The sequence below is a fragment of the Chaetura pelagica genome, unplaced genomic scaffold, assembly GCF_000747805.2.
Source record: "Chaetura pelagica isolate M959 unplaced genomic scaffold, ChaPel_1.0 scaffold652, whole genome shotgun sequence".
NCBI classification, from domain to species: Eukaryota; Metazoa; Chordata; class Aves; order Apodiformes; family Apodidae; genus Chaetura; species Chaetura pelagica.
This window is the reverse complement of record NW_009952476.1, coordinates 409,512-433,838: the sequence shown is the minus strand read 5'-3', so window position 1 is coordinate 433,838 and position 24,327 is coordinate 409,512. Positions and strand designations below refer to the sequence as shown.

Sequence of the window (24,327 nt, the reverse complement as noted above, 5' to 3'; positions counted from 1 at the left end):
AGACACAGAGTGTTCCTAAGAGAGAACAGGTTTGGTTTTGTTGGTTTTTTTCAGCCTGTTCAATGGTTGAAAAAAAATTGAAAATAATTTCCAAAAGCATTACAAGATCTAGAAAGCTTTTCAGGGCCTTGCTTAATTATGTATTTTATGTGCTGAATGCAAGGACAGTTTTGGTCAGAGCTTTGCAGTAATTACATTAGTTTTTCTTCCTTGTTCAAAAATAACTAGTTTAATTGTATATTCTGGAAAGAAAAAATCCAAAGCCACGAGTGAAAGTTTAATGTAACTTTAATCAAAGACAAATAAAAGAACCAAGGGCTCAAACACATTTTAAAAAGACATCAAACAATGTCTCCTCGAGCAAAATATACAGCATATATATATATATATATAACATACCTGCATTCAAGTACCAAACAGAATTTACATTTTCCCAAATAGAGAAAATAATGCACATGATTCACATACCTTAAACCCAACCATGCATAAAAGAACATTGCCAATAAATCAGCAGCTGGACATGATTAATCACACTACTGTGTTACTCTGAAGTATGGACAACATCCTTGGAATGCACAACACTTGGGAGCTTTCAGTTGATGAAGTTTAATCCTGCTTCAAAGTCCGAGTAAGTTCAGAGACTCATTTCTCTAAGATCTGTTCAAATTTAGGGTTAATAAAAGAAAATCCATCAAATGCAGACTGATCCATGGACTCAATCAGGTTTTTGTCACTGTAAGACAATTTTGGCTTCTCACTCAGAAATTCTCTGTCAAAGTTGTTGTAGTCGCTTGCTGATTTCTGTGTTAAACAGAGAGGGAAGATGGTTTCAGTCAAACGTTGTCATTTCTTTCAAAACCAATGGCTTAAATACAAAAGATCAGGAAGTTATTTCTGAAGCTCCCTCCTCCCTCCTGCTTTTGAGAAAAAAAATCTCCTTTTTGCCTATTTTAGCAATGCTGTCAGATGGTAACTGGGCAGTTGCTTGTTGCGAGGTGAAAACAAATAGCACCAGGTCATGCTGGAGAAGAATCAGCTGGATTCCCATCACTCCATGCTGTTGTAAAAAGTCCCTCCCCAGCTTTCCGGTAGCCCCTTCAGGCATTGGAAGATGCTCTTAAGGTCTCCACAGAGCCTTCTTTTCTCCAGGCTGAACAACCTTAACTCCCTCAGCCTGTCTCCAGAGCAGAGCTGCTCCAGCCCTTGGATCATCTTTGTGGCCCTTCTCTGAACTCTCTCCAGGAGCTCCATGTTTATGAAGAATGGCTGTCAGAAATATTAGCTGATTTTCCTGAAGATCATATTGGTAAAGGAGCTCCTTGAGAGAGATTACAGGTAGACAGTCTAAATAGGAAGCTTGCAAGGCAGTCAAGAGCACTGTGGTTCACCTTTTTTATAGCTGAAACACCCAAGAACAATGGGAACATATCTATGTCACTTATAAAATATTTAATTGGATGGTTTGAGCAAGTTAGAGGAATTGCCCCTCACCCCTGGGCTGACATCTGCAGTGCTGCTACAGAACTAAGAGTAACCCACGTACCACTTTCGGCCTGAATGGAGGCTCCACCTCCCTCTTCTCTAGCGCTGTCCAGTTGATGGTTTTGAAGAAAGGATGGTCTCTGATATTCCCAGTGACCCCAAGTCGTCTTGTTGGATCCCTTTCAAACAGCTGCAAGAGAAGATAACCTGGTGAAGCCTTACACCTGCTGAAAAGGTATGTGCCACTGGAAGGACAACAGGTATTACTGCTAAAAGAATTTAAGTTGCTAACAGTAAACTGACCATTAATAATTAAGCTGACCTGGGGTTCCATTTGTAAAAAATAATTAGCTTACTGGTAAACAGCTCCTTTTACAAGCCTTGATTTGTTTCTCCCTTGACAAATACAGCCCCGTGACCTACCCATTCAGCATCAGTCCTACCTTTTCTAATATATCTTTTGATTCCTTGGTAATCCAGCGTGGATAGTGAGGGGTGTCCACTCGGATTGACTCAAACAACTCATCTTCATCATCCCCATGGAAAGGGGATTGTCCAATTAGCATCTCATACAGCAGGACCCCAAAGGACCACCAGTCCACAGAGAACGTGTACCTCAAACCTTGCAGGATCTTGTTCCACAGAAGAAGTACAAGTAATTAGTAAAAGGCAGCAATACACAGCAAAAAGAGAGAACAGAGATTTTAAGAGAGAGCCTTTAATAACCAAGATATTTAAAAAGAAAAGGGGGAATCCAGCTATTTGACAAATAGTTGAGACTGATGCACGTTGGTAGTTTTATCCTTGGCTGCTGTTGGTGGAAACATGGCCAACTTAGTGGACAGATCTTTACTCTCATTCAGAAATTTTCTCCATTAATTTTAAATAACCATATACTTGGAAAACATCCTCTCTAATTTATTTACAAGATGAGGGGAGAAGCAAGTAGCCATGAAAAGTAAATGACTACCAGACACACTTTGACATAATTTATAGCTTTAACAGCTAACTACATTATTTGGACTAGTTTGAAAATCAGATAAAAAAACCAGCTATGAACACAGTGAATTTCAGTTAGTGAGATTCTCCTCAGATGCTGCTTTTGCTTTGCATTTTGGCTGTTTGCATGGGCACAAGCCTGCTCCCCAGCTGCAGCACACACATGCCCATTTGTCAGGAGCCCCCTGTGCATGCTGGCTGCAAAGGTAGAAGGGAAAAACAGCTGTTCAAAATCCAAACATTTTTAACTTTTCAAAAACATGGGGGTTTTAAACTTGCAGCTCCAGAATATGTACAACTCTCAGGTACCTACTATAGATAACTCCGATTTAATGTGTTTTTTCTGTGCTAGTTAGACTTGTAACATTTTTTAACTATTGGTCTACAAAGGGATGATCAATCACATTAATTAATGCCTTTCTAAGGTCTGTGTCTCAAGTCCATCCCAGCAGTTTGGGGCAGTTCCACACTGACCTCAGGAGCAATGTAGTCTGGGGTCCCGCAGAAAGTGCTTGCCTTGTTCTCACCAACAACATTCTCTTTGCACATTCCAAAATCAGCTATTTTAATGTGGCCTTCTTTATCAAGCATCACATTGTCCAGTTTTAGGTCTCTGCAAAAAGCATGTTTAGAAAAAAAGTGGTCATGTTTTAAGGACAATTGAGTCATTTTTGTATTCAGATACATGCAATTTCTTCACTGATAAAACACCTGCTCTACATCATACAAAGAGGCTTCATCATCCATCAACACAATATGTACAAAATGGTAGGAGAAAGTGAGAAATGTTTTGACAGAGTAAAGAAGAGGCTGAGGTGTATATGTAGTGTGTGACCTTAAAATCCTCACCCTTTGCTTTCAGCTCCAAAAGCACACCCAGCGCTGCTGTTGCTCCTGGAAGGAGGTGTGAATTAACACCCCATCAGCTGACATGGCAGCTCTGCACCAACTCCCTTGCTCAGAGGAAGGATTGTTGGATTCTTAGGGCATTTGGCAGGAACAGGAATGTTCAAAGCCTGCCTAACTGTCAGGACTACCTGCTACTTGTTCCTAGTTACAGCACGAGTGGGTTCGTGTGTTGTGGCCACAGTCTCTGAAGTGTCCTATTAATCTCTTTTTCAGAATAACACTATTAAATCAAGTAAGAGCTTTTTAACAGCAGTTTCCAAAAGCTACAATCCCTCCCTTTGACTGTGATGCTTTTTTTGTGTCCATCTGGCTGCAAAAGCACATACCATGGAGGGCAGGCTGAAGAGAAACTGAACAACCCTTCTGCTTACCAAACCAGACTTGAATAGAGCAGATAATTTCACAGGAGAACAGAGCAGTCTTTTCTCCTTGGTGACCTCGGGTTGCAGTATCGGCTACATACAGGGAGCTGCAGCTCCAACCAAGAGTCCCTGATCTAATGCACCACAAGATAAATCCTTCCATCTTTGGACATCAGCTGCTGTCCACCTGAGTAAATTGGATGTATTTGAGATGAGGAAAACACATGGCAACTTACTTGGGGCACTGCACTTACCTAGCTACAAGTTTTTAAGTCTCTTGTGTGGATGTGCACTTGCAATGCCTACCTAAAACTGCTCCAAGTTGGGCTGTGTTTATACTGGTAAACACCCTGTGTGAGACAGGGAAAAAAAAGTACCTGTGGTTTTGCTGGTGTCTTGTTGGCAAATGGTACCATTTCTCTGAAAAGACTTCATGCTCTGAAATCTCCCTTCATCAACATTCTAATTTAATACAGGGAAATTTAAAAGCAAGTCTAAAAACGTGCTAGAAAATGTGGGATATGGAAAGATTTTGTGCTGATGACAACATGTCCTGGGGTTTGCTCCTTTCCTCAGAGGTTTTCAGGAGGCTGGTAGGACTTGATAACCCTTGCCTTCTCTCCCTTGCCTCCAAAGTAAATAGGCTCATGCTTTGAAGGCAGCATTTAAAAATCACTGAAACAAAACCACTTTTGTGTAACATGAATAACATTCCATCATTCTGGTTGCCAAGGAAAAGACACAGATATAGATACATCTGGAGCATGTTTAATGCCCTTGGAATGACATCAGAGCTCTGACAGACAACCTTTACTTGCTACATCAGTCAGTAACTCGAAGAGGCATGAAGTGCCAAGACACTACACAGGCCTCACACTGGAGCTGGCTGGTACTCACCTATAAATAATGCCTTTGCTGTGAAGAAACTGTAGCCCACATAAAATTTCAGCTCCATAAAACCTGAAAAGATCAAAACATCTTTTACTCTGTCTTGCTTAGTTAAAACAAAGTCAATGCAGCTGGCCCTGCAGGCTGCTGTCAGCATCTCTTCATGGAATGAGAAGTACTGTACACTTCTTTAAATACCAATATACCTGTGTTTCTATAGCTGGATGCTGTAATGTGCAAGTTATACACTCATAGTATCTAACGCCAAACAGTAGAGGAGACATGACAGCAACTTGCCTTAACACTTCATTCCACTTCCATTAAGGAACACTGCCCCTTTGCTTCTCTTTGTATGTTTTTACTGATACGCATGTGCCTTTTGAAAGTCAGCTGCTGGGAGCTCCATCCTGGCAGAATTGCTTTTGGAGGGTTGGGCACTAGTGGATAAGTTAATTAGAAATGGAGCTCACCTCTCTCCCCAGCATCTCCCCAGCTGCAGCAGACAGACTGAGAAGTAGCATCACTTCAGGGGCATTCTCCTCAAAAAAGGAGAAGATAATCCAGAGGATACAAAGGTAAATGCTAAAACAGTGCTTCCCCTTGCCCCCAGAGTGTATTAAAAACTTTTATTTACAGAGGATGCTAGGAGAGGTTGCCAGGTGCACAGAATGTTTGCTGGAATGCAGGTAAGCTGGAGGGGCTTTGTCCAGATTTTTGCTGGGGGCAGTGGGAAGGGAGCTTGCCCTGACCTGTAGTGCTGGCTGCTACCCATTTACTGCTATGTAAATGAACAAATCCCAACTCCTCACATCATTAAGTGAGCTGCTTCGTTGTATTAAACCAGTGCCTATAAAGGCCTTTTCAGTCATCAGCCACTGAACCTTGAGGGCTGGTAAGTGGTGCAGAATTAGAAGCACTAAACCACAGAGACTTAAAATAATTCCTGGAGATAGGGATGAGGGGTGTGGACTTACGTTGCTCTGTAGAGATCAAAACGCCCCTTGTCTTGTATGTGGAACATCAGATCTCCCCCGTTCAGGAACTCCATGACAAAGAACAGATGATCCTGTTTGCAAAAAAAAGCCAAGAAGAGAATGGAAAAATGACTGATGCAATGAACCACAAATGAAGCAGTGATGTGGCTACTGGGGACCAAGCAGCCACTCTCTTCCCCTCCTCAAGTATCTCTATTTCATGCACCTCTAAGAGTGTATGAAGCTCCTCCAGACTTGAGTAACCAGGTCTTGTATTGTAAAGCTAAGTAGCTGATCTTGTGTTGTGTGGAGTTCTAGACTTAATAAAAATACACATTTAAATAGACTTAATTGGCTTCCACCTGTGACAGTCAGATGAAGGATTTAAATCAACTGCTTCTTACTGCAGAGTGCACAGATGCTTCTGTGATCTCATTCAGTTCTCATCAACATATCTGGGGATCACATTTACTTTCCACAAGGCCTGTGGACTATGGCACAGGGCTCAGGAAAAGGGAATTTAGTTCTTGCATCATCTACTTTCACTTGACTGCTGGCAACAGCATTCAATGAAAGGCTAAACATGTTGAGTTGCTGTTGCCATTGGGCTTTTTTTCTTACCTTTGTCTGAAATGTGCAGTAAAGATGTGTGAGAAATGGGTTTTCCCATGCAAGTGCAAGGACCCGCTTTTCCACCATGGTACATTCCACATCGTCATCAATTAGCACCACATCTTTTTTCAGAGCTTTTATAGCAAAGAATTCATTCTTCCCTTTCAGCTCAGCAAGCAGAACCTACAAAAAACAAAAGATGAGGTTACAGCATGTGCAGGGAAGACCAGTGCCTATAAAGGCCTTTTCAGTCATCAGCCACTGAACCTTGAGGGCTGGTAAGTGGTGCAGAATTAGAAGCACTAAACCACAGAGACTTAAAATAATTCCTGGAGATAGGGATGAGGGGTGTGGACTTACGTTGCTCTGTAGAGATCAAAACGCCCCTTGTCTTGTATGTGGAACATCAGATCTCCCCCGTTCAGGAACTCCATGACAAAGAACAGATGATCCTGTTTGCAAAAAAAAGCCAAGAAGAGAATGGAAAAATGACTGATGCAATGAACCACAAATGAAGCAGTGATGTGGCTACTGGGGACCAAGCAGCCACTCTCTTCCCCTCCTCAAGTATCTCTATTTCATGCACCTCTAAGAGTGTATGAAGCTCCTCCAGACTTGAGTAACCAGGTCTTGTATTGTAAAGCTAAGTAGCTGATCTTGTGTTGTGTGGAGTTCTAGACTTAATAAAAATACACATTTAAATAGACTTAATTGGCTTCCACCTGTGACAGTCAGATGAAGGATTTAAATCAACTGCTTCTTACTGCAGAGTGCACAGATGCTTCTGTGATCTCATTCAGTTCTCATCAACATATCTGGGGATCACATTTACTTTCCACAAGGCCTGTGGACTATGGCACAGGGCTCAGGAAAAGGGAATTTAGTTCTTGCATCATCTACTTTCACTTGACTGCTGGCAACAGCATTCAATGAAAGGCTAAACATGTTGAGTTGCTGTTGCCATTGGGCTTTTTTTCTTACCTTTGTCTGAAATGTGCAGTAAAGATGTGTGAGAAATGGGTTTTCCCATGCAAGTGCAAGGACCCGCTTTTCCACCATGGTACATTCCACATCGTCATCAATTAGCACCACATCTTTTTTCAGAGCTTTTATAGCAAAGAATTCATTCTTCCCTTTCAGCTCAGCAAGCAGAACCTACAAAAAACAAAAGATGAGGTTACAGCATGTGTAGGGAAGACTGTTATTGATGGTGTTAGTAAAGGAAAGTTCAAGGTGTTCATAGCAGGTGCCATGACAATTAAAGAAACATTTAAATGGGAAAGACATTTGGGAAGGTGAAGTTGCTGGGCTTAGAGATGATGAGGCAGGGCTTAAGGACCACGTAACACAGGCACAGCAGCTTCCAGGGCAGTTTTTCTGTCAATGTCTTGTCAGTGTATGAAGAGAAGATGTGCAAAGCCTGTCCCTTCATTAGAGCTGCAGTTGCAGAGGCCACAGCAGACACCATCTCTTCTGCTCTCCCACATTTCCCCACCAGCGCACTGGAGTGCGACACGGTGTACAAACATAAAACATCCCCTTGCACCACCGTGCATCAAGGGCACTTCCTCTGCCTCAGTACTAAGTAACTGAAAAACTGTTGTGCATTATGGATCACTTTTGAGTTAGACAAGATTCAGGCATCATCATTCATCCAGACTCTTTGACAAAGATGGCTTTATTCAATGCTGCTAAAAGATCATCTGCCCAAATGTAACCGTTAAATTAACCATAAATGAAATGAACGAGAAATTAATGAAAATAGCCCCTCACATTGCAGAGATCAAGCAATGGAATCACCTTAAGCTCTAGAAGTTTGATACATACCTTTCCAAAACTTCCTTTCCCTAGAACTTTATGGAAGACAAAGCTGTCTATGTTGAATTTTCTCCTGCTTGCAATTCGCGAGGCTGTCTTGGCTGTGCTTCCCTCCCAGAGCTTATCGTACTCACTGCAATCTGCTAATTGAAACGGAGTTTAAAGTTCAACAGAAGCAGAAATACTGCAGGACTCTGAGCCCCTGCTAAGAATGAAGCACTGACATGTTATTTCAGTGCATCTGCTGCTGGAATACCAGCAAATGTAAACATAAGGGTCAATTCCTGTAGTTTATAACAAAGTTTAAATTACTAGAACATGCTTGGTAGCTTTGGAGTTGAATTCAATCTATGATTATTTGGGATTGAATTATAAAAATCAAAAGCCCTAATTTTCCCTTATGACTACAATTACACAGAATAATTTGGAGAAAAAGATACTTTACAAGGACTGCTCATAAATTATTTCTCTTCTGTTAGCAGAACAGGCTCGTCCCTCAGCCTAAGCAGAGAGGACATAAAAAGATCCAGTTTATGCCCAATGCTGGCTAAGAAGCATGATGATCTAGGTTAATCCTGATTATATCCTACAATTAATAACTGTACTCTTTTTTTTTTTTTTTTTACCTCTGCTACATAGATCTGCTGGGTAACCAACAAGACACTGAAGATAATCATGAGATGATACCACGTACCCCTCATAAGCTGCCCAGCATCTGTCATAACCCAGGGAGCAATCACAGTGGCTGCACCCTGGCTTTTTATTAAACAAACTCACCTTTGCAAGAGTTGTTTTGTCTGTTCTGGCAAACCAGAACAAGCATGTTAAGTAATATCAAAATAATTTTCTTAATGGGCATTTCAACAGAAGTAATTCAATGCACGGGTGAACATATAAAATCTTGTGCCACTCCAAACCACCCATTATCTCTCACTGAGCCTGGTAAAAAGTTCCTTTGACTGTTGTATTTAATTTTGCATAAATTATCATAGGTTAGCAGTTAGGAAAATAAGGCTTATAAATGGCAGAACTCTTTAGCAATGGTAAAACCATACACAAAGCCTTACTCTGGACCTCTACAGATAGGATTCAAGCTACTACTAAAACAATTTCAGCTGTTTAATCTCAAGCAGCATTTTGGCTACTTGCATCATAAACTAGATAGCACTTCTCATTGTTTTCTAATGGTTTGTGAACAAATCAAGAAAATTAATGATGTGTGACAGTTCAGTTACAGGAGGGAGAGAAGAGTGTTGCATGTGTGTGTCTGGTTAGCAAGGCACCATCAGTTCCAGGGAGTAAAGCAGGCAACACTCTTCCCTCCCTCCTGCAGGGAGCAAAGCATTTTTTGTAGAAATGTGGGTTTGCTCATGGACAGAAAATTAAGTGTTTTTTGTCAAAGGTTATGTAAGTGGTTGGGAGAAGGTAAAAAGGAACACATGCATGTTCTTTAACCGCGTTTACTAAAAATAATTGTCTAACATAAGACAAGAATTAATAACTATTTGAATTGTTAGTTTGTGTAGTCTGGTAGATAAATGGCTAAATTAAAACATTGCATTTTTTCTCACCTGTTGTATCTCCTCCTGGAGCTCTGGGTTTCTTATCAAAATCTTGATAAATACCAACACTTTCTACAGATCCAGAATCAGACCTTCGTGTAGATTTCTGTGGAGAAGGGGAACATTTGAAATTATATTTGCACTATTACTTTGGAAATTGTTAAATGTAACATGATGGCAGGATAAGCTTTTGATGTTTTTAATTATTAATTCCTAGTACATATCTTTTCTCAAGAAGTCTGGTTCCTAGACTATTTAGTCACATTCTTCACAGGTTCAGACCAGCCAATTGCTTTACATCCTTCACTGCAAGAAAATACATCATTGAAATTCCTGAACAGGCTGTGGTGTTTTGTTCATTGCAAAATTATTAAACATATGAACCCACAGTGGAAAGAATTTAAACTGTGGGGAAAATGTTGCCTTGGATATATTAGCACCACAGAAGAACAAAGCCAGATTTCAGGAAACCACACACCTTCTAGAAAATTCCTTGTTAAGATTTTTTTCTGAAATTTCAAATTTCAACTTTATGCTATTGGCATCTTTGTTAAGTCTCTTTACAGGCCAAATGAAAAAAAGAGAAAACTTTGCATTTCCTCCATACCAAACTCAGTTCCCCATAAAAGTGATGCAGTCAAAGTAAAAACCCAAAACCACTCTGCAAACAACCAATTACCTGTCAAACAGCAACAAAGCATACCTGGCTAACTTGATTTAAAGCTTCAGCTAGCAACTTCTGGTTTATTCCACATAAGTTTGCCACCTTCTTCTGGCACTTATGATGCACATTCATCCCACATTCTGTAAGAAACATAGGGATGGTTATACAAGCTTCAGGAAAATACTGTCTGACATTACAAGAAAAAAGGGCTGTTAAGAACCTTATTATAAGACCAGATTGGACACGGATCTATCATTAATAAAATTGCAATATTAATCTGTAACTCACTGAAGGCTCCGAAAGTTGTTCAAAAGGTAAAAGCCTCAATTGTCATTACTTCCCTCTCAAAGACTTACAATGAAGACCACACTGCCTTTTTCTGGGAGAATTACAAACCTGGTATTTACAGTAAACACTCTGACTACACTTCAAGGCTCTTCCTTCAGTCAGAATCACCCAATTTCAGCTATTCCCACAGCAGTAATTTTGATTATGATCCAGATCACACCTCTGCAGCATGTTTTCTCAGTGCCTTAGAAGCCCATCTTGGCTGAGCTTTCAGAGGAGCCAAGTACCTATTTGTCTCTCTCTAGTACAAAAGCTTTTTCAGCCCCACATGGATGAGTCCTGCTCTGTGCAACACACACAGATGCACAGTGTGCAGCAAGAGCTGCTCCCTGGTGGGGGCAGAGACTACGCTGGCACAGCATGGAGAGGTCCCAGCTGCCCTCACTCCTTTGTACCTTCACATTTAAGTCCTTGTTTGACCAGCCCCCAGAGGAGGCTGCCGCAGTGGTCACAGAAGGTGGGGCTCATGTAGTTGTAAACTTTGAAGCGATGAGGCATGTCAATGTTGAAACGTTCCTTCTGAAACTGAGGACATGGAGAGGGGTCAGGGTTCTCTACCCAAAACAGGACCAGCTTCTTACAGAAAACAGCTTGGATATTACAAAGCTACAACAATTTTATCTCGAATACCTCAGTCTTAATATCCCTCGTCTAGCATGGAAAGAATCTGCCCATCAAATACCACCCACCCCCTTGCAGGGCTTTTAACAATTTTTCTTGCTTTAAAGCTTCATCCACTACATATTTACATACAATGTTAAAGAGGAGACATGAACTTGGCTTGTATAGCCAAGCACCTCCCAAATGGGCTTGGCTGTTTCTATACAAGATTTTGTTAGTTCAGGAGTGTTAAATTACACAATTACATTCTAAATATACTGTTCCAGCTCTTACCATTGTGTCCCTGCTGTTGGCTGCAGTACCAGTACACCTCCCAATGATTTTATCAATACATTTCTTATGAATAGCAGCATTGCATTCTTCAAGACATGCATAAGAAAAAAAAAGAATTCCTTCAGATAATAAATACATGGGATGAGGTGTTCAGATTTCACAGCATAATGTGACAAACACTCCTTTCCAGCATCCCATATACACCAAAACCTCTTTTTTCTATCAAAGTGGACTTTTTGAAGCATCTTGGGGAAGCATTTTCTTTTTCCATGACCTCTATTTCTAAACTAAATCTGTCACCATTAGGAAATGTCATCAGCAGTTGATAACAGGAGGACAATACTGTGCTTTTGAGTTTGACCCTTTAATACCTACCCCTACTATTTGGAGTCACGCACAGAGATCTATGCTAAGTCAAAAGTGCTTTTCAATTCAGCTGTAAAACCCCAAAATAATTGTAATTAATTTAGAAAAGGTTTCATAAAAACTGCTCTCAGAAATAAGTGCAACTTTCCAGGTGCCTTAAACACTTAAATGAAGACTAGTTAAGTCTAAATCTTTATGCTAAAAACTCAAGTAGGGATCATAATTAGACAGCCCTAGGTTATTATGCAAAACTGATTTTTACTATCTACTGCTACCTATAGCTATGATGCACTGTGCCATGCACATTGTCAAACAGTTTTTCAACAATAACTATTAAATATACAGGCTAACATGGAAAGTAGTAGAAGAAAAAAGTAAAATTAACTTACGCCTACATTTGTATCCCTGCTTGTTGAGTCCCCTGAAAAACAAATTATAAAGAAGAAAATCATTAAAGTATATATATGCTGGAATGAAAGGTCGTTGGTTGATTGTTGTTTTTTAAATTTATTTTTACCATGTCAATCTATCAGTCCTTTGCCTGTGAAAATATTTTTTTTCCAATTAAAAACTAATCTGACTTCTGCTATTCAGAATCTTCTCTTAGGAAGGCAAAGTTCAGAAGATAAGGCAGCATGTTTTGATAGACCAGCAAATTAGGAGGGAAACCCAGGAAAAACAAGGTTTCGATCACATGGGAAATCCTGATCTGACTTGCTATGAAAATGGCTTTACTGTGCATGAGCTCTAGCTTCTTGCCCTTGATGGGCCTTTACTCTGCTATCAGCCACTTTGCATCCTGAAGTCTGAGCATTATTTTCTCAGATCCACCCATCTCCCTTTTCTGAAAGAGCTGCTGTTCATCACAGGCCAGATCTCACTTGATGCTGAAGAATTTTCACCAATTATTTCAGTGGCAAAAATGTTCAAGTTCTATTTTTCCAATATGAAAGAGAAAACTATAATTCTTCGGTATAACAATACTCTTAGTAAAGATATTATTTACATTTTCAAATACATGAATGTACATGTCATGTTTTGTCTATATATACCTGAAGGGAATTGTGCAATTAGTTACTCTGCAGATGGGGAGAGCTTAGCCTTTCCTTCTTACCATACAAAGTCTTTGCAGACAGAGCAAAATGTTGGTTGTCCAAAGAAAGTAGCAATAAATTCATGATTTTTGATGTAGTGGATTTTGGCTTGCTTGATAGCTCCTCTCCTGTTGATAGTCACTGTCCCCTCGTCTTCCCGCATTGACTGTTTGCAATCTAAGGGAGAGACAACAAGACACAGTTTTAATACTTTTAATGTATTACAAAGATTAATATTTTCTTCTCCAAAAACATTCCATTTGTTTTTCTGTTTCAGACTCGTGTTGCTGTTTATTTTACACCTGCATTCTGCAGACTTTCAGTCCAACAAGGGTGGGAGATGTACGCAGTGCTTCCCAAGGTGTCTCCAGGTCCTTGTTTGCGAGAACTTCCATCTCCTGCTCATTCAGAAGAAGCCTTCAGCAAACGAGCTGAGAGGAAGAAGCAGGAACGGAGCACAGTCTTGCTAGAGAAATTAAAATCACAGGGTTTTCTTGAAAAAAAACAGAAGCGCCTATACATTATGAGCCAAAAAGGTCTCTGTGCACTTCAGGGGGGCTGGACTAGATGACCTTTAAAGGTCCCTTCCAACCCCACATGTTCTATGATTCCATGATTCTGTGATTCATGTACAAGAGAAGTAAATATTTTATTGGAAACAGGACAGTCTTCTCCTTCAGAAGTCTTTTCCTGCTGCTGCTCCACGTGTCCTCCTGAAGCAGGACTACAGCAGGATTGCAGGTGAAGGGCTGCAGGACTCCCTGAGTCACCACCAGACAAACTACTGTAAGATGGCTTTCTTCCAGCCTCCAGCATCATTAAGGAGTGAGGACAAATGAGATTTTCAATTAGTCATTTCCATTATGCTACCTCAAAACAACTCTGGATGTCTGTCAACACGTTCCAGTCTCGTTCCTCTCTGCTCCCGCCCCCCATGAAGTTACAGTGTATATTACTCCATAATGCTATACCAATAACAGTACATACTATGTACATATTGCAGCATCTAAAAACTAGATCCATAGTGATTTCATATAGTATTAGCCAAGAAATAAAGCAACAAAAAAATTCTCAGGCTCTGCTTCCACCTGGCTTATGTGAGTCCTTTATTACAGGTTATAATTATTTCCTCTCATTTCCAAGGAAACTTCTGAGTTTCTCTTACAAAAATTAGTATTTTGTGTCTCAATATTTCAGCCACAACTCAGGCTGTATCTTCTTACTTACACATTTTGAAAATAACAGGAGGAGTTTGCAACAGAGGTAACCCCATGGAGGGGTTCCAAAAGAGAACCCTAGGACATGTTTCTTGTCTATAGAGAGGAGCTGGTGAGGGACAATCCCATCCAGCAGGAAAATGTAAAGCCTTGAATCAGCAATGGGAAGCTGATCAACTCTGGCCAGTGGGTCCCAATGTGGACATTCTGTCATTTTATTAGCTGGCTGCCACCACTGCTTTTCCAAAAGACAGCTGACCCTGGAATACAATCTCTCATTTGATTCCATTTTGAGTGTCCCAAACTCATTTATCAGTCACTGCCAACAGCAGCCAGACGGCAGCAGCACGTACTGTCTTAGAAAAGGAAGAACAATGTCAGCTCAGAGATTAAGGAAAGATTGAGCATATTAGTAAAAAGAAAGATCAAAAAAGATCCCAGGGTTTTGCCACTAGGTATTAATGCACTTTTCTGAGAAACTGGCCATCTGGTTCAGAGAAAAACCCACCCTTCCTCCCCTCACAACATGCACCATGGCACCCTGGCACTACATATACCACTGAGCTACCTCTTCCTCTCCAGAATAGGATTAATTTCTGCTGTTCAAACAGGCTACTGAGTTCACCCAACAAAAACTCCCATCAGCTGCTGCACTTCAGCTGGAAGCCTGCAAACAGAGCTATCTCTTTGTTTAATCCTGCCAAGCAAACACACAGACCTCACCCACTGACTGTTCCTCAGTGATTCAGGGAAACCACACACTGAAATGTGTGTGCAAGGCAAATGCTGTTGGGAGTCAGTGTTATCTCATATTGTTTGCTGCATGAAAAGGATGTCTTCATATGGGTGATTTAATCAGTAGCAGCAACAAAGCAGAGAAAGGTATGATGCTTCATAGCATGTATTCTGAGGAGATAACCTGTGATGGAGCAGATTAAGGGACAAAAGCCTCTCTCCTACAGTCTATAACACAAGCAGACCAAGTGCTTAGTAAGGAACTAATAGGACGTACCAGGTGAACAGGACACAGCCTTTCCTCATGCTGAAATACTTGCAGCACTGCTGGAAGTGCATTGTAGCATTGGTGACACTGCATGACAAAACCTGATCAGGGTATAGGAAACTGGGGTGTTGCCTCCGTGTCTGGAACACTGACACTGAACCTAATAAAAATATGTGAGACTGGCCTCTGTTTCTTGAGAGGGCCAATCAATAAACTAGCCACTTTAGTTCGTACAAAGAAAAAAAAATAAAATTAAAAAAACCCACTTTCCTTACACAGACTTTTAATTGTGAAGAAACCTTGAGCACAGCAAAACTTCAAAATCTGCATGTAAGAACACAGTCTTCACAACCAGCTGCCTTACTAAGCACCTCTGCCAAAACCAACCAATATATCAAAGTATAGCTCAAAACATTTTTGCATGCTTCAGAAGAAGCAGAGAGGTTTGGACAGCAGCTGTAAGTCAAATGCATCTGGAACTGAGGTGGCTCTGAACTGAGAGCACTTCATTTCAATTTGCTGCAGGTGTGTTTAGCAAGTTGTCTTTAATGTGTATTCCTCCAAAAGGTTTACAAAATTCAGCCAACCATGGACTCAACTGGGGAACAGAGGCTTTACTGCAAAGCTGCAGAGAGAATTGACAATTGCAAGGAGGGAAATTCCCAAACGACTGCAGGGATGCAGGGTAAGGGCAAGCAGGGGGGAGAAACACAAAGGGAAAGCCTTTGCTTCCCTCTCCAAGCAAGCCAGGATTTCCACTGATGAAAAACTTGTCCTGGACTGGCAAAGGGTCAGAAACAGTCATGTACAGCAGAGCTGAATCAGCAACTAGAGTCCAAGTGACCCCTGCAGCCTGGACCTGAAATTAATTGTTTTGGACCCAGCACACACCATTAAACATAATCTATTTCCTCTATTGAGAACTGTGGTTAATATTTATCATTGCTCATGTATTGCAAGGTCCTCTCTTAAAACTTGCAGCTGATCTGACAAAAGCAGCCAGAACTCCTCCCTGCTGTATATCTATTAAGAAATCATTAAGCACATCTGTGACTTGACAGTGCACTTCTCCAGAAGTGCTCTAAACATAGCAGTGTGTAACACTACTTAACTGCAGCACCATTCCTGCTGAATATTTCAGAGTTCTTACTGCCACTAACATAACATGCCACCCACAGTCTGGAAAACATTTGCTAAAACAATATTGCTAGGCCTCTGCTGAACTTAATAACCCTCAAGGTGAGATGTCGAATTGTCTCAATCAAACCTCAAAAGTTCAAGGAAAAAAGAAAACAACCTCCAGAATAACCCCACTAGAATTTTAAAATGAAACCACAGAAAAAAATATTTACCATCTTCAGAGTTCATTTTTCATTTAACTTGTGCATTTCATGTTTCTGATTGTGAACAGAAGAAAGATTAACAGTGCTACTGTCAGAAACTGAGAACCAGGACTTCAAAAAGGGACAGGCAAAACATTTTCTGAGCTAACTGGCTGCCCAAGTTGAGGTTTGCCTGAAACATTACAATAAATTACAAAATGTACTAACATTTCTGTTCAGTATCCCCTTCTGCTGCTCTTCTGCCTTGCACTTGGCTTTGTGAAGTGTGCCTTCAGGTCAAGAAAAATATTAATCTCACAGAGTAATCTTTAAAAAGGAAAGCTTGTTCCTCACAAAGGAGCCTCTTGGTATGAGCTGCCTCAGAGGAAATCTGCTCTTTAACTTGGTCTTGGGGAATTCTTCTTTACAGATTATCAAAAGCAAAGGAACCTACCCATGAACATTTACAGAAATACAGGTCTACATTTCTGTGACATGAACTTGCTATGCTAAATAATTTGGACTTTGTCATTAGCACAATACTTCATTTACAGGCAGGCTATTATTATTGGTATGTATTTCTCTCTTTCTCACTCTTTTTCTTTTTTAACCATCTACTCCATCCTCAGTAATTGTGGATTTTATGCTGCTGGTATTTCAGTATCAGCCATTTGCTATTGTACAAGTCAAGAGTATTTGCTCTCAGAGCTGCCAAACAATCTCAAATTGCCTACCTCAGCCCTAAACAGGTACACTACAAGTCAGAACTGGTGTTGCAAACTCTTAGTAGAATTTTAATGAAAAGATATCTACATACTACATGCAATAGTGTATGCATTTCTACGGTGAGAGAAACTACTAGCATGTTATGTTCTCTTCTACATAGAGACTGGGACACTCACAGGACATCTTACCTCCTCCTCTAAATAAATGAATGAAGTCCTCTTTTTTCTTTTTTAGATTACAATACATATTGTATTTTAAATGACAAAAGCACAGTAAAACCAGCCTTGAAAAAATACACCATCTAAGCAAAATTTCTTGTAAAGATATAAACTACATCCAATTTTCTCTGCTCTACGCAACACGTTAGTGACCTTCCCAACCAGACACAGGGGTAACTTTGTGTTTAAAAAATTACTACATCTGAAAATGTTTTACTTTCTTGAAGAAAATTAGCCAGAACTTTTTTTTATTAAGTCCATAATTCATACTTTTAGATGCAGATTAAAGCAGATGCCACTGAATAGCTACCACATCTTTCTAGAAAGAGAATTTTCTCAGGTGATGAAATCATACCAAATTGTTCATTTACCGTTACAATGTCCAGTTATGGCTTTTCAGCCCCCATCAGTATTATTTACTAATAACATAACAATCCTTCCCCAACACAGAGAAACTTGCTTCAAATCTTAATTTAGACCCATACTATATGCAGACTTATACCAAATTATTATTTACCCTATTATTTTTCACAGATGCTTTGGAAATCTTCAAAATCTCATGCTTTCTCAACACACAGAGAGAAAAACATATTCAAAATATATGTTTATAAAATTAAATATAATTTAAAATATATGCAGCTTTCTGGTTTGTGTTCTTCTCCCAGAAATCAGATAATTTGAGATATCAGAAGTCCACACGCAAATCACTCACCTTCTGATACATCAAACAGCATTTTAAGGAAAGAATTCACTAACCCAGTTTGCAGGAAGCTGAAGCCAGTGTAACAGCAATTCAGAATTTAAACCCAAGACCCAAACATCATTCCAAAGCCTCCAAGGCAGCTAACACTTCCCAAGACACTCAGCACTAGAGCAATCCACCTCTGTGATCCTGGGTTTTCTTACTTGATAAGATCATTAAGTACATTTGAATAAACATAGATCAAGCAAAGCATGAAACATATTGCAACTCCTACATATTAAAACTAAAGCTGCTTTACACATTTATAACCTGGTTTCAATACTACCAGAGAAGGAGGGGCAGAAAGAAAACAATATTCTGAAAATGGAGGTCAACACCCTGTTCTCATGTTGCACACACATTGGAAGAAAAACTTTCCATTTCCAGCACAAGCTCATTTTCAAATCACAAGGCAGAAAACTGAAAAAGTTCTTTGACAGCTCTAAGCCAGGGCTCTGCGATCCCCATTTTACAGGGTCTAGAAAGAAAAAAAATCCTCTGAGACTGTGAAGACTTTTCATATATAGCACTAAATTAACTGCCCAGGCCCTCCTCTGCAAAAAAGAATATACATAGGAATGTCTCTGTGTAGCCTACCATGAAGCAAAATCTAATACCAGTTTATTCTATGATTATTTTTTTTTCTCTATTAATAGATCTTACTTCTCAGTACTGCTGCCAACCATCAAAGCAGAGAAAAGCAGCTTTCTCTAAGGATGGCAGAATGCTGGCTACTTAGAAGGAAAGGTTAAAACCCAACAGCTTTTGTTCATAAAACAAGCCAAAGAAAGAATTTCCAAAATGCAAATGGACTTCTGCAAAGTGCTTGGAGTTTTTCAAACAAAAGGTAGCACCTGTAACTCAGAGCTACTAATGGCAGCAAAACCTTCAAACAAACTAGGGAACAACTGAAATGCTAGTTTCGGAACAAGTAGAAGGTCTAACAAGAACATTAACATGCATATCTCAACTTGCCAATTAGAGTATTATTGCATGACTTTATGATCTGTTGGTATTTAGGCTTCATCCCCTACCATCTGCAATCCCTAAGAAATGCAATGGAAATCATTGTAACCACATTCTATCTACATTTAAATTATTTTTATCAATAACTAAGTACAATTATTTTCATAGTGAGAGCACACAGGTCTATTACCTTCCCACTAACAGCAAATTACAGAAGGTTTTCACTTATGCCACCTCTGCTGTTCCTCATCTCTGTGTGCAGGAGAGGAGATATTCTTCAGCCTCATCAAATACACAACTGAGAATTCTGAAGTTGGTTTTGTACAATTTTGGTTGAGAAACTTTTAAGTTTCCTGGACAAATGGAATTCTGTATTTCTCATTAAATAGAGGGATTCTCATACCACTGCCTCATGAAACTGCCTTACACAGGAAAGATATGACAAATTCCAAGACAGTTGTTTTCTGCTCACAACAGTTTAAATGCAAACCAGAATATTAGTGGAGCATAAACACAGAGCTTTTGATCTTCAGGGAAGCACCCTGACTGACAGGCTCTTCAGAAGCACGTAGGTTTTTAATATTCTGCTTTAAAGAGTTTTTATCAAGGAGACCAAAATAATGAGTGTATAGGCTGGTTTTCTGCCATTACAAAAATGTCAACTCTGAAATGTCACCTCCTGCATATCACATTATTTCTTCTCTAGTAACTGCTACACAGATTACACATATGGTAAAAAAAATAAAGTAGGATAACTTCACAATTAACTTGCTCTATGAGAGCAGGCATATGTTCCCTGTATACCTACTGGTGAGGAGGGGCGGGGAAACCACCAATGCTTTAAAACTTAATGCTTACTCTTGCCACTCATTACTTACAAACACACAGTATCAGACCATGTAAGACTGTTAGACTAATATGGTAGACCAGTTCAATTCCCAATAAATAGTTGCTTCATAACTTCTAGTATGGGAAAATTTAACCACTAGCTAAGCAAGCTGTGAGGTTTACAGCATTTCCTTTAGGAAGTAATTCCACAGATACACAAATTCCTGCCAAAATACTGGTTTTATTACTGTACTCAAAGCTTCCCCTCTCATAATTGACTACTTTCTCTTACCTCCTAGTTTCTTCTCCAAATAGTGTGCGTAGATTTCTGGCACGTTCAGGTTGTTCACTTTTTAAACTGATATGGCAGAACATTGACTAGATTTGCATTTTAACACTTAACCCTTAACTCATTGCTACAAGCAGTTTCTGTGATTAGTGAGTATGACATCTGCATCCCAGGAAACTCTGACCCAGCTCCCCAGTCCACAAAAAGGACCTTAGCCACACAAACTAGAACGAGATTTAACTTCTTTGCACCCAAAAAGGAGCTGATAGTATCTTTGCTATCAAATCAAAACACGAGGACAGACATATTAATGACCCAAAAGTGGCTGAATGCAACAGCAATAAGGGCACAAAGGCATTTAGAAATGAACGAATGCAGCCATGGCTCCACATAACAAAAAAACCCCTACAAGGCAAATTAATAAAATCAGAAAATTCTACTCAGTACTGTAGATGTGTTTAAATAACTAACTGAAATAAATACTTGACATTACCTGCATCTTCCAAAAAATACTGCACAGCCATCAGCACCTTCCCTTGAGGCTGTAGGTCCAGCTATGGAAAGAAAGATACTGTACTCAGTAGGCTACAAAAGGATTTGACACTCGGCAAGATGCCATGGCCCTTGACTTCACATACAAACGATTGTTTGGGACACAGGGGCAAGAAAAGATGCAAAAGATAACACAAAGTAACAAAAGATTAAAAAACCCCAACAAATCAAACAAACAAAACAAATAAAAATGGGGATTAAAGGATACATATTATAGCAGCATCAAGCCAACTAAAATTTATTGCAAAAATAAATAAAATTAGAAATTCCAAGTGGAAAGGCTTTGGAATAAACTTCACCTTTCTTCTTCTCTGGATGAATTACAATGATCAGATCCAATTTAAACATCTGCTATTTGCTACAGAAACTGCTAGGCTGTATAAAATAGGGAATCAATGTGATACATGCCCTCATTTCCAACACTAATGCCATGAATTTTAGTGTCAGTTTCTTGAACTTAGGATCTACATCACCTGCTTCACAAATGCTGCTGAAATTATTGTCTTTAAAGCCCTGCTTCAGAAATCCTGAAGGGATTGAACACTCATAGTTGAATAGACATCCATTCAGCTTGAAAGAAACTTAACCAGGCCAGCAAGTTTAAGGAATTAATCTTCTTCCTTACCCAGAACTCTGCTTTGCCATTGCCTTTCTTGCACCGCTCTGCCAGGACTGACACACCTACAGTCACTTCAGATAATGGCTCCTCTGCTGCTTTCATGAGAACAATCTGAATCACCCGTCCTTCGTAAATGTGGGCATCAAAAGTGGATTTCCACTCAGGGTACATGGTAGGTTTCTTCTGAACTAGAGTTTTTCCTCTCTCTGAAAGCCACAAAAAAAGGACAGAAACTGTTAAATCAAATAATGTAGCTCTAGTGCTTCAATTCAACAAAATACAATTATTGTACTGAAAACAAAAGCAGGCTTAATCTCTGTACTGTAGTTGGCACAAAAGTTAAATATTCAGTTCAACCATTTCTGACTTGGAAGGCAAAGCTGACCCTGACAAACAGAGCTTGCACTTGCAAGTAAAGGTGTTAACATGCAGCCAGAGAGACCAGGAGGGACAAATCCCATCCTGGAATTCAGAAGGTTTAGTGAGTCACAACTTAACAGGAAATATTTGCATGGCTGCTTTCTGTTCTCTATCTCTGTGACATGTTGTCTGATCATAGTGAATACCTGCTGCTGTGAGATAAATTAAGATACATCTTACACTGAACTAGTTTAAATTGGAACCAGTGGCTGAGAGATTAAAAGCTCTGCATTTCCTTAATCTACTTCCAAGTTACCCCAACATTTCTCCTCTATTCATAAGTCTTTCTCTCTGTCATGACTGCTAAATGTTAAAGGATATCACAAGGCCTTATCTGTCCTCTTTAGACCATGCAGACCTTGTATAGTTATAGAAAAAGGAAAGGGCTGAAAGGACATTGAAAACATCTTAATGTTTTGGGTAACATTTATCCAGCCTCTCATACGTGCATCTCCACGGACTCCTCCCTTAAGAGTTTTACAGTGCTTCACTAGTCTTATTAGATGGCTCACTTACCTAGTTTTTCTCTGGGATTTGCTGCCAAGGCAGCTATTCCCCATTTCTGCTCAGGAAACTGAATACAATTTTGTATATTTTGCACAATTTCTGCTATTTATTAAGATAATTTGCTGTAACAAAAATGCTTTCCAAGTGTCTCTCCAGCTCTGAATGATCCATTTTCCCCCAAAGTACGTAATCTGTTCTTATGATAGCAAGGCAATAAACAAAGCAGATTAGATAGTTGGACCCTTCTCCAAGAAGCTAAAGTGTGGTCTGTCTCTTTAAATCAGTACTAGATTTCACACTCATTTTGATGAAGAAAGAATTAGATACTTATTATTATTAAAAAAAAAAAAAAAAAAGTCTGCCTGGAAGCTCAAGGCAAACTTTGTGGTCATTCATTAATAACTTGCAGGATACACTCCACTCCATTGTGCTGAGCTATCCAAACAAGAGTAGCAAAGAGTGTTCTCATACTCCTTTATTAGGGAATACCTGCCAACAGCAGCATTACAAACTACAGTTTTGACAAGCAGACCTAAGCCTGCTTGCCAAAGGGCATTCTGAAATGCTCAGGAACAGACATCTGAGGACCTCCTCCTTTCCCATGCAAACCTGAAATGTTCATTTTCTACTCAGTCAAAAGCTTTTACATTGAATTTGGAGAACTCTGCAGAAAGAAAAACTCATGTTTTCAGCAGTGCAAACCTACTTCAGGAGCCTTGTATTTGGTATTCTTGACTATTGAAGAATTTGGAAATATTAAGGTGAAAATACATAGGGAAAGCTCAAACAAGCCACAATTTAGAGACTATCAGGATGGACAATAAAGGCATTTCTGGGTTGCTAAAGCCAGACCCCTGTCATCAAAAAAGGCAAGTTTAAGGAGGCATCCTTGGGAATTTGAAAAATTGTATCTATTTGCAGAACCTTTGCCAATAATTCAGGGTTTGCAGAAGCAGCAGATGGTAGTACCAACTATTACACAATATTCGGCAACATTCTTTGTTAGATGGGGAGAGAACTATTTCAGTCTGTTCACAGGACTCTCCATATTCCCATGTGCCAATTAATATCTGCTTTGATCAGTTACAGTTTTACCCTAGATAAAACTGAAAGGGGTTATCTGCATTACTTCAAACAGCTTCCAGAGTGGCCATGCTGCTTTTGTCATTAAAAATTGGACTAATCAAGAGTTGTCATGGACCACACTGCAAATGAAGACATAAGTATCAACAAAGAACACCCTTTAAGAAGAACACTGTTCTTGCCCCTCCTGTATTCAGGCCTCCTTTGTTTCTCTGCTAACACTAACATCTTAGATGTTTGCAAATTGCTTAATTCCTAATCACTAGACAAATTATTTTCTTCTTCCTCTATAATAGGCTTTTCCTAGATCATGTTTCAGCATGCAAATCCCTCAAAAGTTAATCCAGATCTTGTCAAGCTGATAATAGGAGCATCAGTTTCTTTTCCTGATTACCCCAACCGGCTACTGCTCCAATGCTCACTGCACTGTCCTCCCCCATCTTTCAGTACTTCAAAGACACATGCAAGCAAAGAGGAGAAACGTTGGGACAATTTTACTTTTCAAAAGTGGATTTATTTAGACCATTACCACCTCTCCACACATCTGGGCAGCTGGTAAACTGCCTTCGTGGGGCTTAACACATTTGCCTGATGACAACATTTTCTGGAGGGGCACTGAGCCTTGTGTTTAAAGTCTCAATACAGCTTTTATCTCTGTGATAAGGGGAAAGAAAGTCCAAGCATGTTGTGAGGAAGAGGAAAATTCACCCTTTCGTGCATTGTTTGATTTTTTGTGAAGTCTTAGAGCTATAATGCAGGATTAGATGGCTGTGGTCTAGCCCAGTACAGCAATTCCCTCTAATCCTGTTTGGTTACAGCAATATATTCAAGCTAAATGTCACAAATTAAAAATCTTTGGCCCA

At 39.7% G+C, this 24,327-nt stretch overlaps 1 protein-coding gene across 2 annotated transcripts in view; it reads right to left on the bottom strand.

Moving 5' to 3' along the window:
* Nucleotides 1–358: 358 nt before the first annotated feature.
* PRKCD (protein kinase C, delta) overlaps nt 359–24,327 on the bottom strand; it is a 24,797-nt gene continuing 828 nt past the window's right edge. The window contains exons 2-17 of one of the 2 annotated variants that reach the window (XM_010008602.1): nt 21,461–21,660; nt 20,777–20,837; nt 12,993–13,149; nt 12,268–12,299; nt 11,513–11,598; nt 11,014–11,143; nt 10,310–10,410; nt 9,616–9,712; nt 8,054–8,187; nt 7,208–7,381; nt 6,587–6,678; nt 4,650–4,712; nt 2,956–3,094; nt 1,926–2,114; nt 1,544–1,672; nt 359–801 (exon numbers count right to left, since the gene is read on the bottom strand). In XM_010008602.1, coding sequence (XP_010006904.1) covers nt 643–801; nt 1,544–1,672; nt 1,926–2,114; nt 2,956–3,094; nt 4,650–4,712; nt 6,587–6,678; nt 7,208–7,381; nt 8,054–8,187; nt 9,616–9,712; nt 10,310–10,410; nt 11,014–11,143; nt 11,513–11,598; nt 12,268–12,299; nt 12,993–13,149; nt 20,777–20,837; nt 21,461–21,660 — 1,943 coding nt within the window. In that variant the 3' untranslated portion in view covers nt 359–642. The remainder of the gene's footprint in view (nt 802–1,543; nt 1,673–1,925; nt 2,115–2,955; nt 3,095–4,649; nt 4,713–6,586; nt 6,679–7,207; nt 7,382–8,053; nt 8,188–9,615; nt 9,713–10,309; nt 10,411–11,013; nt 11,144–11,512; nt 11,599–12,267; nt 12,300–12,992; nt 13,150–20,776; nt 20,838–21,460; nt 21,661–24,327) is intronic. The other variant, XM_010008603.1, reaches the window with a different exon arrangement.